General features: G+C 31.9%; 1 protein-coding gene and 1 non-coding gene across 2 annotated transcripts in view; both read left to right on the top strand.

Annotated features, from left to right (window-relative positions):
* The window catches only part of spz6 (Spaetzle domain-containing protein 6), a 37,304-nt gene that overhangs the window by 16,907 nt on the left and 1,655 nt on the right, over positions 1–18,742 (top strand). The window contains exons 2-7 of the mRNA XM_065361275.1: positions 253–490; positions 10,158–10,287; positions 13,365–13,499; positions 13,833–13,982; positions 14,084–14,359; positions 14,448–14,736. Coding sequence (XP_065217347.1) covers positions 253–490; positions 10,158–10,287; positions 13,365–13,499; positions 13,833–13,982; positions 14,084–14,359; positions 14,448–14,736 — 1,218 coding nt within the window. The remainder of the gene's footprint in view (positions 1–252; positions 491–10,157; positions 10,288–13,364; positions 13,500–13,832; positions 13,983–14,083; positions 14,360–14,447; positions 14,737–18,742) is intronic.
* On the top strand, positions 7,316–7,390 carry TRNAA-GGC (transfer RNA alanine (anticodon GGC)). Its single transcript has one exon. It is a non-coding gene; the product is annotated as a tRNA-Ala (tRNA).

Here is an 18,742-nt window from a genome sequence, read left to right on the forward strand (position 1 = left end):
CTTTCCATATATTTTATCTACTCAATTTTTAGAAAATATCTTCCGTTCAGGATGAAAATTTCTATTAATTTCAATGTTTTAATACGTCTTTCTCATTCAATTTCCGTTAAATTTTATTGAAATTTCAACAATTTTTATGTCGTCAAGTAATTTGAAGTTTTATTGCAATTTTAATTGGAATTTTGTCAAATTTTTCCAACTAACAATAAGACGTAGCCTAATTTACCACCATTTTGTGTTTTATTTTTCCAGGTATTCGATTTAGGATCATTGTGTTACGGAGCATTCACAGCGATAAAAATACTATCGATAAGTTGTATAATAATAAATTCAACTTCGTACTGCGCAGCGCCGTCGATGTCTTCATTAGGAATAGATAACGAATTAGAAGGCGCCCCAGAAGGGTACTACGCTTTTGTGGAATCTCCCAAGATGGAACCACCTCAAGTGAAACTACCACCATATATTAGACTGAATCGACCTTGTACAAGTGAGTTTTCCTATCATTGTTATAACTTCGGGGTAGCCAGGAAGGAACCAGTGCCATTATCATGGCCACACGCTTTTCAAACGCTGCATCATTCATACTCGTATATAAGTAGCCTACTCCGCACTTACCCACCTACCCATATTACGCGCATGACCCACGTACTCGTAGTTACTCGTATACTTATTTGAATTTGATAGAATGCATATTACTCGTATATGTGTATAGACATAGGTACCAGATGTACTGTGCACAATCTATATACGTAGGTTCGCAAACAGATAGGCATGTGAAATTACACGCGTATTGAGCCCGCGGAATTCCGTTCTTGAATAACGGTCAATGCCGTGTAAATAGGGTACATATTTTTCACGTAGCTGCCTACGAACGTACTCGTATGTGTAGTATGCGTCGCGTATGTGTACTTATTGTGTTGAACGTACTCGTAGTTACGTCCATCGTCCATGTCCGTAGCTTAAACTTAACGTAAAGTCAGTCGCGTGTTGGTAACTGGTTATTCAACGTATTACATAGGCACGATATGAAATACATATCATAAGTATAGGTATTAGGATTAGATATAGGTAAAGGGATAAGTTTACGTAGGTATATCCATGTATTGCAGCAACATCTAGAGCAAGTTGCAGGTTACCTACACAAAAACTACATACTGTATCTACATACTACCTATAGTACATAACTATAGCTAGGTTCGAGTAGGTATAATCTGGCCGCAAGACAATTCTTCCGGTTCGCTAGTCACCAAACACGAGCACCATTAAATTAAACGCATAATTAAAAGTACGACATGAAGAAGTACCTACTGAAGTAGATATGCCCGAATCTATTTCGAGCTTTGGCAATCCTTCAATTAAAGTCATAAATCTATAGGTTACACGATACGTTGAACACTTCCAGCGTATAACTTGGTCAAGTTCACGATGCAAGTTCAGCATGATACGAATTATTCTGAAACATCTCCGGAATCTACAACGTACCTATAGCTAAAGATCAAGCTGAACTAGTTCATTTCTGAACCCTGTGTCTTCCAGGCGAGGGTTTACATTCGCTAGTGGGTTTATTTCGTGATCCAAAATTTCTCAAATTTGGGACGTCGTAACTCATTAGGAGAAAAGTGAACAACCGTTCATTTTATAATACATAAAAGGATAAATTGAGAATGAAAGCAAAATATGGCTATAAGTCTCATCAGTTTTAGATCTTGATGCTCCAAAATTGGATTAAATCGTTATAAAATACCACATTACTTCAATTTTTCGCACTTTTCGCCAAAATTTGAGAGCTACAAGGACATTGCTGAGGGATCGTATCCGAAAAAATAGGTGAAAATTCAAATTCAGCATCTTTAAATTAGTACCTACCTACCTATAGAAATCGACAAGTCGGACCACATTTTTGGAATTTTTCATGTTTTTCTTCAGCAAAATTGACAATGAGAAGGGGTGGTGTAATGTACTGAGGACACCTTCGAAACTTCACCGAAGATGTGCCAAACGTCATTTTAATTTTCTTTTTTTTTGGAATTTCAACTGATTGATAATTTTTGAAGCATAGAATCAGGGTTGCGGGAGGGAGGGAGGGAGGGGTTCAAAGTAGTCGGATCGAAAAAATAAGTGGATCCTTACAACCCCCAGGGGTGTTGAAATCCAATTTCGAAAATTGATAGCTCGAAGAGAGTATTTGAAAAGGTGACCTACGCTGTAATTTTTTTTTAATATTTTAAATGATAATATTTAGTTCTGGAAATCATTATGAAAAGTTGAGCTTTCACAATAAAAATTCAAACTTTGAGCTTTTCAGTTTCGATTACATAATCATAATCTTTAAGCCATCCTCTGTGAAGTCCTGTTAACAGATTTGCTCTCAGTTTAATCAATTTTGAGATATGAGATGTCAAAGATTGGCACCTTCGAAAAAAATTTGCAATACGTGAAAATTACGATGCTCAACACCCCCTCCCCCTCCCCCTCCTCTTATTGAAGGTCTGAAACAAAAAAGATTATTATTATACTTACTACTACACCATCTAGGAGAACTCGTAAAGAACAGTTGAGCAAAATCGGAAGTTCGACTTCGTTTCTGGTTCGGGTTGATATGGGTTCAAAAAAAGTAATTCAAAAATTTGATATAAAAAGTAAAAAAAATAAACGCATCAAATTACTTGAAAATGAAAAAAAAAATTAGGTATAGGTAGGTACAAAATATAGCAAAAATTGCGAAATTTTTTATCAGAATAAGCAAAATATTACAAAAATAACCCACACAAAATTTTTCATAAATTGAAAAAAAACCTGCTAAACCTTTCATGTGTTTTTAAAATTGTTAAAAATGACAAAAACTTGACAAATTAGATCAAATATTCACGATAAAGTTACCTAAAACCCTTGAAAATGAGCAAAAATACGATATGAAAATCGTTAATGATTAAAGAAGAAAAAAATTGACGAAATTTCAATAAAATTAAGTAAACGTGAGCAAAAAATGAAAAATACCAAGAAATCTGCTTAAAATTATCAGTCACATTTCCCAAAATCCTATACTAAAATTGTTGAAAATTGACGAAACCTAACTAAAATAACGCATATTTCATAACGGTGCTAAAATGAATAAAAAAATGACCCAAAGTATTTATTAAGCCAATAAATATTTGAATAAAGTAATTAGAGTAAAATCATATTTGATAACGTAGGTACATATTTCAAAAGTTGTAAAAATGTCGATGAAATACCCAAAATTGGCGAAAAAATGATTGAAAATGATCAAAGAAATTGACCAAATGCCATAAATAAATGGGAAAAAACCGCCAGTTTTTACATCATTTTTTTTTTCATAAAACTCTTTTGATTTTGAAGATGCAAAAATTAGATATCAAAAATCGTTAATACGTAGATACCTATTTCTCGTGATTACCGACGATTTTTTGTGAATTATAATCACCGGTAATTTTTGATAAAATAGGTTAGGTAATTTTTGACAAATCGTAGGTAATTTTTGGTAAATTACTGGTATAATTTTTGGTAATAATTACTCACAGTTTTGGTTAATTACTTTTTTGGTAAATTGAACAAGTATTTGGTAAATTAAGTATCAAGCTTAGCAATTTTTGGTAAATTACGGGTAATTTTTTGGTAAATTATGGGTAAGTTTTGGTAAATAAGTACCCTTGGTAACCTTTGAAAATTAATTAGTAATTTTTATTTTTTGATAAAATAAAAGACAATTTTTGGTAAATTACGGGTAATTTTTGGTAAATTACGGGTAATTCTTGGTAAATTACGGATAATTCTGGGTAAATTACGGGTAATTTTTGGTAAATGAAAATTTTTTTGGTAAATTACGAGTAATTTTTGGTAAAGTGGGGTACTTTTTTGGCAAATTGGGGTAATTTTTTGGTAAATTACGGGTAATTTTTGGTAAAATACGGGTAATCTTTTTTGGTAATTTTTAATAAATTAGTAATCTTGGTAAGTAATTTTTGAAAATTATTAATAATTTTTATTTTTTGATAAATAAAAGACAATTGTTGGTATCGTATTTTATTTTCTATTTTTTGGAAAAACATGCGTAATTCTTGGTAAATTGGTAATCTTGGTAATCTTTGAAAATTATTAGTAATTTTTGGTGAACTACGGGTGGTTAATGATTAAATACGGATAATAATTTTTAGTAAAACATGAGTAATTTTTGGTAAATTAGAAATCTTGGAAAGCTATTAAAATTATTAGTAATTTTTATTTTTTGATAAACAAAAGACAATTTTTGGTAAATTACGGGTAATTTTTGGTTAATTGGGGTAATTGTTGGTAAATTACGGGTAATTTTTAGGTAATTACGGGTAATTTTTAGGTAATTACGGGTAATTTTTAGGTAATTACGGGTAATTTTCAGGTAATTACAGGCAGTGTTGTCATAACGTTATTCATAACGTAACGAAAAAACGAAAAAACGGAAAAAACTGGAATTTTTTCCGTTATAATAACGTAACGATAAACGAAAACGAAATTTGTTGCAGAAGAAACCGTAACGAAATTATAACGTTACAAAAAATCTTAATGCTATAACGAAACGGAAAACGAAAAAAATTCCGTTATTTTTTCGTTTTTTTTCCGCTTTTTTTTCCGCTTTTTTCTTCAATTTTTTGGGAAAAATGATTAAAAAATGATTAATCAATAAAAAATTGAAAAAGTTGGTTTGAAAATTGAAAAATACTGTAGGGAACCCTGCCCTATGATGGCGCAGTTCCTAAGACGGCGCAATTCAAATTTCTGGCATCTGGCAGCGCTGATGTAAAAACCAACTGCACCCTGTCTTTGTGCTTCACATTCTTGACTTTTTACTGTAGTCATATTCGCTTGAACAATTACCTTGCGTTCTTGAAAACGTATTTTTCTTTTCTTGCTTAAAAATTCGATCATTTCGAATTTTTGGTGGAAGCTCTTTCAAATTGGTTTCATTTCTAAAAGTGACTGAAAGTATCTTATAATGTGCGAAATTTCATCTACTTTCTAATGCGCTACTCAGTTTTTTCATTAGAGTTCATGTTCATTCATAAATTGACTGAAATTTGAATTTGTATAACCAGTCCTATGATGGCGCAGCCGCAAAAGCAGGCGCTTTTCAGCAACAAAAACAGGTAGATTTAGGTGAATCCTGTAGTAGTGTATATAGTGTGCCTAATCTTACATGTTTCTGTTCAAAATATTTCATAAAAAGGTATTATTGCGAAAATATTGAAAAAAGTGGGATTGTCAGCCAAATCACTAAAAAAACTTCGGGAAATATTTAATCGAACGACAAAAAAGGTGGTTTGAACGACAGGCCAGTCTTACGACAATAAGAGGGGTATTAACGACAAATTAGGTGCTAAAAACAGAAGCTTTTAAACGACTAAACAGGTAGTCATCACGACTATTTTTGTTTATGAATCACGACTAGTTCTCCCGACAGATATGAGCGTTAGAACGACAAAGTATGATTTTCAGCGACAACTAAATCATTCTGTACTTGGGTGTAGTGTTTGAACTGCACATAATTGGTTCAATAGAATATGATAAAGTTGTAATTAAAAACTGTCTACATTTTGCCACTTCTCTAGATGTGTCTTTAAAGGAGTGGATCTCTGGGTATCAATGGGCTGCTCAAAACAAACAAGTGATTCAAATTCCAGGCGATTCCAGCGCTGCTTCCTTTTTTTTCACCATCTCCAGCATAGCCAAACACTCAATTACTCCCAAATTGATCAAAACCTTCAAATCTGCAGACAAACATTGGAAAACTTTTGACAAATTCCTCAAACTCACACATGGAATTTGGAAAATCAGCATTGTACCGAACAATTTGAAATTATCAACTTGCTCATGCCTTTATTTCATGAAAAGAACAACATGTAAACATGTACTTGGAATGCAAAGTTGTCAGAAATGGGTTTGGGAACCCCCCCCCCCCCCCGAGGCGAAATCCATTTCCTTCGGCCAAAAACGCAAACTTGGGAGGCCAGATAAATCCAAAAGGGCACTATTGGTGCAATGAAACTTTTTTTTCCTATCAATTTGCAAATGTGTAGTCTTTGTAGTCTCTTTTTAATTGTATAAATTGCCGTTTTTTAATCATAAAATTAGTCGTTCCTAGATACTATTGTGTCGTGAATTTCGCTTATCCGGTTGTCGTGTAAAATAATTATTTGTCGTTGAATGCATTTTTTTACCGTCCAATATAAAATGCCTGTCGTTGAAGTACTTTTTTTGTCGTGTTTTTTGTGGGCCGTGGTATTTATTTTTTCTGTCGCTTAAACCCCTTATTTTTGTCGTGCATTCCCCCTTTTTTGTCGTAACGATAAATCATACCCAAAAACTTCTAACAGCCTCAAACAAAAAAATTGGAGGTAAATTAGGGATCGTAATACATTTAAAATAATAATTTCAATCGAATTCAAACGATATAGTTACAGTTTTACATTTTAATTGAATTTGCGCCGTCTTAGGAATGGTTTTGCGCCGTTGGCACATTTGAACTGATTCACAGTTCATTTGATTGAGACAAGAGATTGAAACCAAAAGTTTTACGTTTCTAGTGGTAAGTAGTAGATAGTCTGAGGGACCTTCCATCAAATTTTTGTCCATTTTGGTTAGATACTTTAGGAGCACCAGGCTTCAGAAAAAAAATTGCGCCATCTTAGGGCCGGGTCCCCTACTTGAAAATGAAATTGATGTAAAAATTTATGAGCAGAAATATACACATGTATTGAAAAATCAAGGTGTCTAACAGGTCCTATACTGGCCCCATTAGTCCTATTGAACTCCTGCTTTTTTTTCAATAGGTAAGACTTTTTTCAAATTTTAAATTTTTCCTCCTTTTAACGGAATTTTGAACAAACTTTGTAGAAAAGGGCTCATTTTTGACTTTGCATAAAGTGGCTCAATTGACATAAAAGTTCACCTATTAAAAAAATGTTGCAAAAATAGAGAAAAGTGCTTAAAACTAAAAGTTGGAATGAAATTGCATAAAGTTACTGAGAAATGAAGGTACACTTCAGGTATACTGACCAATCTTGTACTTTTTTCAGTTTTTTTCAGAGAAACCCCCAATTTGGGCATTTTTGTGCTATAACGAAAAACGAAACAAAATAACGAAATAACGGAAAAACAAAATGATGTAATAACGTTAAACGAAAAACATAACGTAACGGGATTATCTGTGCAACGAATGTGTATTCGGCACATACAAAAACCTCCGATGTACCTAGTCTTTGTACTGGTCTCGGAAACGTACCTTGTTTGATAATGCATCTAAAACGGCGATTAATCTCGTTGCCTCAGTGGTGTAGTGGAATGCACGCTGGACCGGCAATCCGGAGGGCCTGGGTTCGATTCCCAGGCTGGGCACGAATTTTTCGTACGTTAGATGCATTAGAAAACAGGTCAATTATAGGTCAGTAAAAGAAAAGAGACGTCTTCTTATTTGAAATAACAGAAAAATAACGTAACAAAAAAGTTCACAAATCTGAAACGAAACGATATAACGTAACGAAAAAAAATTTCGTTATGACAACACTGATTACAGGTAATTTTTAGTTAAACATGAGCAATTTTTTGTAAAATGGTAACCTTGGTAATGTTTGAAAATTATTAGTAATTTTTGGTAACTGAAAGACCATTTTTGTAAAACAATGAGTAATTTTTGGTAAATTTGAGTAATTTTTGGTAAATTTGGGTAATTTTTGGTAAAACATGAGTAATTTTTGTTAAATTAGGTACGGTAATTTTTGGTAAATTTTGAGTATATTTTGGAAAATTACTGGTAATTTTTTGGCAGATTACTGGTAATTTTTTGGCAAATTACAGGTAATTTTCAAGTAATTACGGGTAATTTTTGGTAAATTGGTAACTTTGGTAATGTTTAAAAATTATTAGTAATTTTTGGTAGATTACAAGTATGAAGTAATTTTTGGTAAACTGGGGTAATTTTTTGGTAGATTACTGGTAATTTGTGGTAAAATATGGGTAATAATTTGTGGTAAATTACGGGTAATTTTTGGTAAAACATGAGTAATTTTTGGTAAATTAGTAACCTTGGTAATCTTTGAAAATTATTAAGTAAGTAGTAATTTTTGGTATATTATGAAAGACAATTTTTGGTAAATTACAAGTTATTTTTGGTAAATTACGAGTACTTTTGGGTAAATTACTGGTAATGAATGATAACATTCTATAAATTTTTATTTTTTTATTCGTAATTTTTGGTGAATTACTGAGCTTGGTGATTTTTTGGAAATTATTGGTAACTTTTGGGAAATTGCTAGGTCTAATAATTTTTGGTAGGTACCTAAATTACGGGTAATTTTTGGTAAATTATAGATACTACTAAGCTGAGTAATTTTTGAGAATTATTGGCAATTTTTGGTAAATTTCAAGTGATTTTTGGTGAATTGAGCGTACTTCTTGATAAATTAAGAGTAATTTTTTTCATTTTTTGGTAAATTACAGGTAATTTTGGGTAAAGTGCGGGTATTTTTTGGTAAATTACTGGAGCTAAGTAATTTTCGACAAATTACGGATGCATAATTTTAATTTTTGAAAACCCGAATACTTAATACCTATTTCTAACACCAAATTCTTAACCAAAAACCGCTCCAATCATTCAAATTCGATAATGGGCAGTTACATATAATGCCGAGGTCATTGACCTCACCAACGAGTTATTTCTTGCTTACAAACACCTATACTTAGTACTTGAACTTACACATTATGTGTCAGGTGTAGGTGCCACAAAGGTAAACAAAAACAATTATATAAAATACACGAGGTACGAGGTATAGACTACACTTTCGTACAGGCATTTTCTCACGACAGCTTCATCACTCTTCACATTGATGAGGAAGTCTTCAGCTCGCGCGCTTGAACGTGAACCCAAATCAAATTCATACAACGAGAACAATTATGCGAAAATTCATTATAATTAACTCCGAAGTCCGAATTACGGTCCCCTTTTGTAAAAAATATACACCTAGGTGCCACTGCCTACGTTCTACGTTTTATTGGTACGTGCGTTTTTGAGCTCTTTTTTCTCAACGTAGAAGTACTACGTAGTCGTAGATGAATTTTCTTTGTGCGTGAGCAAGAGCAGCACCACACCACGTAGTTGCAAGGTTTTCCTCGAGTGAAGAAGAGGTAGACTGACGAGTAGGTATGAGTATATGCATTCGCGAGTCGTCGTCGCCAATTAATCTGTCTGAAGTCGATTTACGCGGTTGACATGTTTATAGAGCGTGAATAAATAATAATAAATGTAATAAGCGGTACGTCGAGGTTTAGGTATAGGGTAATAGGAAACTTCTTTAACATTTTTACGTCTTATATTATTACATATAGGTAGGTATTCCTACTTACATACACCGATGGTACAATACTCATTGCTCACGCAGACCTCACATCATATACCATAATATACTGTACAACTGTACCTATGTTAGCATGTACAAATATAACAAACCGGAAAATACGAGAGCATCAAAGCGACCAACTATAACGAATAGCTAAGTTCGAGTATTTGTTTTTTTGATTTATTCGCGGTTTCTCGATTCTCAAGTTGATTCTTTTGTATATGGCCTACCTATTCTGATAGTTCGGTTACGAGAACTTCTCCGCGAGCATATTTCTCAAACCAAAATTCATTCTTGTCTTATGACCGCGAAAAAATCGTACTTAATTACGTACATAGGTAGGAATTAGGAAGCAGGGGTCCATAATCTATGAATCTGCGTCACCTCGTAGACTATATGGCCAATATTCGTTATATTCGGTTACATGTACTTGCATAAATAAATACTCGTAAGTGAGTACCTCTACCTACCTATATGTATAAAAATACTACACATGGGTATACATACAGTATTGTACGAGTATGCATACAATGTAGGGCAAAGAAGCCTATATATACGCGCGAATACATACTCGTGACATTACAATAAACTACCAACCTATTGGACGAGATGACTACTTCATATTTTTGACATAAGCAACTCGACAGTCGAGCAGCGCGTTCACAATGGTCAAATATTTTAAGTGAAAATCAAAATTCCCATATGTCAAATGTGAACTGTACTTTACTTGTATTCTGACGTTGGACACCTACTGCTTTGTGTTTGTTTAAGGTATTGGAAAACGTATCAGTTCGCCCAATGCGAATAAAAAATCATTAAACAATTTATGCGGTGATCTCAACAAAGGGGCCATACCAGCCAATCCAATGAATCAAAATATTTACGGTACTCCGTACCCGTTGTAAGTATCTAATACCTACTTTTATGTAGACGATATGATTTTAGGCTATTTTAATCATATTCAAGTACACTAATGTAATGGAGGAAGGGTTTTCCGAAAGCTCAGGCATTAACTAGGTACATGATTGTGATCAAAATTTTAATTCATACCCCCCAAAAAAGTACCTATTTTTTTCACCCTAAAAAAATTAATTCCAAAAGTGTTGATCAAATTCACCAAAATTTCAGTATCGATTGATTGAAAAATGATTCAAGAATTCACATGAGAATTGAAGAATTATAGCAATGATTCGATTCAATTATGAATAAACTTTGATTCAGAAATAAATAATGTTCCAAACTTTAGTGTAGTTAATTGAAAACTTTGAAATTTCATTTTTGGCAATGAATAAAATGAACTTTATAAGTCTATGGAAAAAAAAAATTGAAAGAAATTTTCCAAGCAATTCTGGCGTCTTCAGCAAAAATAGAATTTTTTCCAGCATCTTTGTGTATTTTACAAGAAAACGTAAAACTTATCCCAGACGTGTAAAAATGATCCAACCAAGTCATAACCAGCTTTTGAGAAATTTCACCACAAAATTGACATTTTAGCAAAGTATTTATTTCACCAATTTTCAAACTCGAAATTTGGTCAAAAATTCCAAAAATTATTAGGTACCTAAACGCAAGTCTTTTTTATGTCACGTCACTTCTTTTTTGGTGGCATGCTAATTCGCGATAGTTTAAAATCCAAAGTTTTTGAATTCCCCCCTCCCCCCGCCTCCCTCCAATGAAACATCCAAAAAGAATTGATTTTCGCCTTTTTCTGTCCAAGAAGTTCTCTTTTGGTTCCAAAATAATTTCCAAACAAAAGTTCTGTTTTTGCTATAAACTTGCTCATGAGATTGTTTTGTTTTTTTTTTGAAGGCGGAGAAGATTTTTAAAAACCGTTAATTTTTGGCAAAACAGTCAAAAAATGTTCATTTTTGCCAAAATTGCCAAAAAAGGTCAATTTTTTCCAAAATTCCCAAAAATATCCATTTTTGCCAAAATTCCCAAAAAAATCAATTTTTGACAAAAGTACCAAAAAATGTCAATTTTTGCTAAAATTGCTACAAAAAGGTCAATTTATCCAAAATCGCCAAAAAAAGAAGTCAATTTTAGCCACCATTGCCAAAAAAGTCAATTTTTGCCAAAATTCCCAAAAAAGGACCATTATTGCCAAAATTGTCAAAGAGGTGCATCTTTGTCGAAATTGTCAAAAAGTTCAAATCTATCCAAAATTGCCAAAAAAAAGTCCATTTTTGCCAAAACTGCCAAAAAAGAGGTCAATTTTAGCCGCCATTGCCAAAAAAAGGTCTATTTTTGCCAAAATTGGTAAAAAGGTCAATTTTTGCCAAAATTGTCAAAAAGGTCAATTATTGCAAAATTGTCAAAGAGGTCCATTTTTGCCAAAACTGCCAAAAAAGAGGTCAATTTTAGCCGCCATTGCCAAAAAAGGTCAATTTTTGCCAAAATTGCAAAAAAAGGTCAATTTTGCAAAAAGTGCCAAAAAAGGTCCATTTTTGCCAAAATTGACAAAAAAGGTCAATTATTGCCAAAATTGTCAAAGTGGTTCATTTTTGTTAAAATTGTTAAAAAGTTCAAATCTATCCAAAATTGCCAAAAAAAAAGGTCCATTTTTGCCAAAACTGCCAAAAAAGAGGTCAATTTTAGCCGCCATTGCCAAAAAAGGTCAATTTTTGCCAAAATTGGTAAAAAGGCCCATTTTTGCCAAAATTGTCAAAAAGGTCATTTCTTGCCAAAATTGTCAAAAAGATCAATTTTTGTCAAATTTGCCAAAAAAATTAATTTTTGCCAAAACTGCCAAAATTCCTTTAAAAAAAGGTCAATTTTTGCCAAAAATCTTAAAAAATAGGTCAATATTTGCCAAAAAAAAGGTGAATTTTTGCCAAAATTGGTAAAAAGGCCAAAAAGGTCAAATTTATTCAAAAGTGCTAAAAAAAAGTCCATTTTTGCCAAAATTGCCAAAAAAGGTCTATTTTTGCCAAAATTGCCAAAAAAGGTCCATTTTTGCCAAAACTGCCATGAAAAGTCCATTTTTACCAAAATTGCGATAAAAGGTCAATGTTTGCCAAAATTTCCAAAAAATGACAATTTTTGCCTAATTTTCCAAAAAAGGTCAATTTTTACCAAAATTGCCGAAAAAGGTCCATTTTTGCCAAAACTGCCAAGAAAAGTCCATTTTTACCAAAATTGCGATAAAAGGTCAATGTTTGCCAAAATTTCCAAAAAATGACAGTTTTTGCCAAATTTTCCAAAAAAGGTTAATTTTTGCCAAAATTACCGAAAAAGGTCCATTTTTGTCAAAATTACCGAAAAAGGTCCATTTTTGTCAAAATTGCCAAATAGTCCTACTCTAGCAACTATTTTTCAAAAACTCCTGTTTTTGCCAACTTTTTGTCAAAATTCTCAGAAAATAGTTTTTTGATAAAATAGTCAAATATGGTCGTATTTTTTGCTAAAATTGTTAAAAAATTTGTGCTTTTTGACAAAATGTCCAAAAAGCATAGACTTTTGTCTTGCTAGAATGTCCTCCTGGTTTTGTTTCAAAGTTTGCCAAACAGAAGTCCTGTTTTTTCACAAAATTTCCAAAAAGCATATTTTTTGCTAAATTTAATCCCCCCCCCCCAATTTTATCATTTCCCCCCAGTTTTTAATGACAATTTTTCAGCACGTTTAAACTTTTACATTTTCAAAAATTTACGATAAAATTTGAAAAATTTACATTTTTTTCAACAACTTTGAATTTTTTCTGCTTGACAAAAATTATCTCAGACAGAAAAAATGTTTGTTTGCAATCCAATATTGACTAATTGAATCCATTTAAGAGTACGAGGGGGGATTTTCAGCCACCTTCCAGTCTCTAATGCAAACCTGAGGCTCTCCAGAACCACCAGAAAGAACTCACTTTTGCAAAACTGAAATTGAACCACGCTGGGCTTCGGGAAAAACGCTCCTTACTTAATTGATATGAATTTTTTTATTTAATTGCCTAATTACGTTATTGTTTTTCTACCTACTTCTGTCAAACAGCGAGTTAATTAAAAATAAAACGTTGGAGTTCTTCAGCAGAACTTTACCGATATTGAAAGCCGATGAAACTATTCCAAAAGTAGCAACACTTCAGGCAGAACCACAATATTATTTATATCAGCAACCAAGCAACGCGTGAGTACAAATATATGTACCTAATAGAATTAGACCTACATTTACCCACCTATATACAAATTCATCTACGAAAAATGATAATTTTTTCAACCAATCACCTGAAAAAAAGGCATCAGATCAGATCCGCATATAAAAATTTTGGAAAAAAAGAACTAGAAAAGAGCTCATTCGCCTCTTTTCAAACTACTCCAGCAAAGGCCATCTATCTGGCAAAAAATTAAAAATCTTCATCTCACAAAACAAGCGAAATATCCCATTCCCACCCAATGACATAAAATTTGTCTACATACACAATGATGACTTATAAACCCAATTTTTTTTTCATTTACATAGAAAATTACACCAACGAATAAAACGCTCCGGTTCGTCTAATTCGAGCGACACGATAGAAAAAAAGCAAGACACCAACTCGCAAACATCCAGTTCAAATGATAACGTTACTCGCAGACAATCGAGAAAATTTTGCGACAACGATCAAGGAATGTAAGCAACTGCAACACCTGTTGCATTCAATAAAAAAAAAAAAAAATCCGATGCAATTTATTCGCGAAATAACATCCGTTTCATTGTACTTTTTCCGGCAGATGGTGTATACTCTATAAACTGATACAAAGTCAAGTATTTCGGTCTGTAAACGCACAAAAACGTCAAGACGCCCCGCATTTAGAATACAGAACGAGCGCTGACGCTGCATCTACCCAAAATCCTATGCCTGCCGATGGTCCAGCCACCCCTTGTCCGGCCAGAGTGGAATATGCGACTCCGGTTTTCGCTAGAAATCATCAAGGTATATGGAGATACGTTGTGCAAATACCGTACGAGGGATATTTCACTCAAACCATCGAAGTAATCAAATGCACGTAAGTATCACGTCACCTTTTTTACATAAATAAAGCATTATCTCGAAATTTTCTCAATTTCCCCTTATATTATTATTTGATTATTCAGCAACCAAAAATGCTTCTATATGGAAGGCGGTTGTTTATCTTCGCCTCGTTGGGTTAGTTTATTAGTAGCTGAAATATATTATCCGGAAACAATCACGCCGATAAATCGCAGACCACCGGTTCACAGGAGTCCGGTGATGAGCGACGATCCTCCTCCAATTGACGATTTTCGAAATTATCAACAACAGTATTTACACAAACGAGCTGTACCCTCGAGCAGTGAGACGAAATCATCATCTAACACCAGAAAAGTACACTGCGACGGTGTCGACGAATTAGGATGTTTCCAGGTGAGCAAAAACGTACAAAAAACAACAATATTCGTGAGAAAATTTACATCAGTTTAATGAAATCATTTCTTAATAATTTTATAATGGACTAAATTGTTGAAAATCGCATCAAAAATATAAATAATTGATAAAATTCAACAAGATATTGTGAAAAAATTGCTTGCACATGAAAAACGACAATACGAGTTATGAATTTTCGTCTAAGCAAGGTCGTTTTTTAAAAAGTACCGCAAATACACTCGTGCATTTGCATATTTGAAAAAAACCACCTTAGAAGTCATAATTCCCCATCTAGCTAATGTCATTCTTCAAAAACTACTTGATGCCCTCAAAATGAGTGTCGTTTTATAAAAACTACCCCAAATAAAAACGTGTATTTGAAAACAGATTTAAGAGTGATGATTTTCCGTTCAGCTAATGTTGTTTATCAAAAACCACCCCAAATAAATACCTTGGTTCAGGAAACCATCACTAGAAATGGGTAAAACGTGATAAAATATTGCAAAATTCAAGAAAAATCCAGTAAAAAATGTCCAAAGTGACAGAAAAATTGTCAAAATTGACCAAAAATTGCTCAAGTAATCATCAAAATGCAGAGAAATTTTGCAAAAATTACAATCACTGAAAATTACCAAAAATGAAAGAAAATTCGATAAAAATGAATCCCTAAAATTTTTCAAAAAACCGCGTCGAATAAAAAATTGATTAAAATACCATTAAAATAAATATTTCAAAATGTGGAGGGAACTTTTTCAAAAATACACCACATTATGGAACATTGCCAAAAACTGTTGAAAACCCAACGCAATTTAGCTAAATTTTGCAAATTGCTTGAAAATTTGATAAAATACTGGTGACAAATTATCATAAAAACAAAAATTGCCAAAATTAGGTAATATTGAATAAAATTTAGCAAAAACTTTTTTATGTTGAGAAGAACAGGACTGCTCGGCAATTTTATCAAAAATGAACTTTTTTGACATTTTTCTCTTAAGAATTGACACTTTCTGAGAATTTTGACAAAAGAATTGAAATTTTTCAGCAATTTTGGTAAAGACAGGATTTTTCTGGCAATCTTGCCAAGAACAGCAATTGCTTGACAATTATATCAAAAACTGACTCTTTTTGGCATTTTCCCTCAAAAATTGACTTTTTCTAAGAATTTTGACCAAAAAATTGAATTTTTTTGACAATTTTGGCTAAAAAGAGATTTTTGGGTGATGTTGAAAAGAACAGGATTGTTCAGAAATATTAGCAAAAATTGACTCTTTTTGACATTTTTTGCCCAAAAATTGACATTTTTTGAGAATTTTGACCAAAAAAATAAGAATTTTTCATCAATTTTGGTAAAAACAGGATTTTTCTGGCAATCTTCCCAAGAACAGCAATTGCTTGACAATTATATCAAAAATTGACTCTTTTTGGCATTTTCCCTCAAAAATTGACTTTTTCTAAAAATTTTGACAAAAAAATTGAATTTTTTTGACAATTTTGGCTAAACAGAGATTTTTGGGTAATGTTGAGAAGAACAGAACTGTTCGGAAATTTTAGCAAAAATTGTCTCTTTTTGGCATTTTTCTTCAAAAATGGACTTTTTCTAAGAATTTTGATCAAAACATTGAATTTTTATGACAATTTTGGCTAGAAAGAGATTTTTGGGTGATGTTGAGAAGAACAGGACTGTTCAGAAATTTTAGCAAAAATTGACTCTTTTTGGCATTTTTTTCAAAAATGGACTTTTTCCAAGAATTTTGATCAAAACATTGAATTTTTATGACAATTTTGGCTAAAAAGGGATTTTTTGGGTAATGTTGAGAAGAACAGGACTGTTCAGAAATTTTAGCAAAAATTGACGACTCTTTTTGCCCAAAAATTGACATTTTTTGAGAATTTTGACCAAAAAAAAATAAGAATTTTTCATCGATTTTGGTAAAAACAGGATTTTTTTGGCAATCTTGCCAAGAACAGCAATTGCTTGACAATTATATCAAAAATTGACTCTTTTTGGCATTTTCCCTCAAAAATTGACTTTTTCTAAGAATTTTGACAAAAAAATTGAATTTTTTTGACAATTTTGGCTAAAAAGAGATTTTTGGGTAATGTTGAGAAGAACAGAACTGTTTGGAAATTTTAGCAAAAATTGACTCTTTTCTTTTTGGCATTTTTCTTCAAAAATGGACTTTTTCCAAGAATTTTGATCAAAAAATTGAATTTTTTTGACAATTTTGACTAAAAAGGGATTTTTTGGGTGATGTTGAAAAGAACAGGATTGTTCAGAAATATTAGCAAAAATTGACTCTTTTTGACATTTTTTGAGAATTTTGACCAAAAAAAATAAGAATTTTTCATAAATTTTGGTAAAAACAGGATTTTTCTGGCAATCTTGCCAAGAACAGCAATTGCTTGACAATTATATCAAAAACTGACTCTTTTTGACATTTTCCCTCAAAAATTGACTTTTTCTAAGAATTTTGACAAAAAAATTGAATTTTTTTGACAAAATTTTGGCTAAAAAGAGATTTTTGGGTAATGTTGAGAAGAAAAGGACTGTTCGGAAATTTTAGCAAAAATTGACTCTTTTGACATTTTTTCCCCAAAAATTGACAGTTTTTGACAACTTTTCGTCAACTCATAAAAATTTGACACTCTGAGAATTTTGACAAAAAACGTAGACCTTTTCGACAATTTTTGCAAAAAATAGAAATTTTTTGAGCGATCTTGGCAAGAACAAGACTGTTTGTGAATTTTAGCAACAATTGACCATTTTTGACATTTTCTCCCAAATTGATACTCTGTGAGAATTTTGACGAAAAAACTGGATTTTTTGACATTTTTAGCAGAACGGGATTTTTTTGGGCGATCTTGACAAGAACAGGAGTTTTTGACAATTTTATCAAAAATACGACCCTTTTTGACAATAGTGCCAAACATGTGCACTTTTTGACCATTTTGCCAAAAATTGACGCTTTTTGACATTTTCCCCAAAAATTGACACTTACAAATTCGTTAAAATGATATTTAAAACAAGTTTAAAATAATTTAAAGTTGAGACGCTCAAAGTATCAAGAAAAAAAAAGGGTTGAAAATTAATTTTTTTAAAATTAACAAAACTTTGAAATGGAATAAAAAACTGTACAATTTAAATAAAAATCTCTGGAAAAAAACACAGGTTGAAAAAATTACAGTAAATTTTTCTTGAGAGCTACAAAAAATCTAACACAACTGACATGAAATGAAACTTTGAAAAAATTGCTCAAAATAAGAACATATAAAAAAAATTATTGAAATCCCAGGAAAACTTCTGAAAATAATTTTAAAATGTTGAAGCATCGTCGCAATTACAATTCAAGTAAATGTCCCAAAATGTGCCCAAAGAATTCAAAAAATTGCTAAAGATTTAAAAAATCACACATAATCAAAATGGACTAAAACGTAAAAATTGCTCAAAGTATCGTAAAAAAAAAGATAAATCTAGCTCAAAAATCGTAGAAAAATTGATCGAAATTGATCAAAAATTGCATACAAGTTTGTTAAAACGTCATAAAAACATCTAAAAATGACTGAGAATTGATAAAAAGTCGACAAATTTGTCTCAAGTACCTCAAAAATATGACTGAAGTATCCAAAAAGTCATTGAAATGAATTAAAAAAAAAAAAACAAAATATCATCATTATTTATCAAAATGGAACGAAACGTTGTCAAAATTACCAAAAATATTGTTCAAAAATTATAAAATTGGGATTAAAAAAATCATTTAAAATTATCAAACACAGACGAAATTTCAGTAAAAATGAGCAAAAATTGGTAAAAGTATAAAAACTTGTTGAAACGTTAAGAAAATATCCAAAAATGATTTTATAAAATTGCGAAACATCGCGAAATTTGAGTACAATATTCCAAAAACGCGCCCAAAGTTTTCTAAAAAATATTAGGAACTTGAAAAGAAAAACTGAATATTGTTGAAATGAAATGAAACTTTGCAAAAATGGCTGAAAGTATCGAAAA

Source organism: Planococcus citri, chromosome 4 (assembly GCF_950023065.1).
Source record: "Planococcus citri chromosome 4, ihPlaCitr1.1, whole genome shotgun sequence".
NCBI classification, from domain to species: domain Eukaryota; kingdom Metazoa; phylum Arthropoda; class Insecta; order Hemiptera; family Pseudococcidae; genus Planococcus; species Planococcus citri.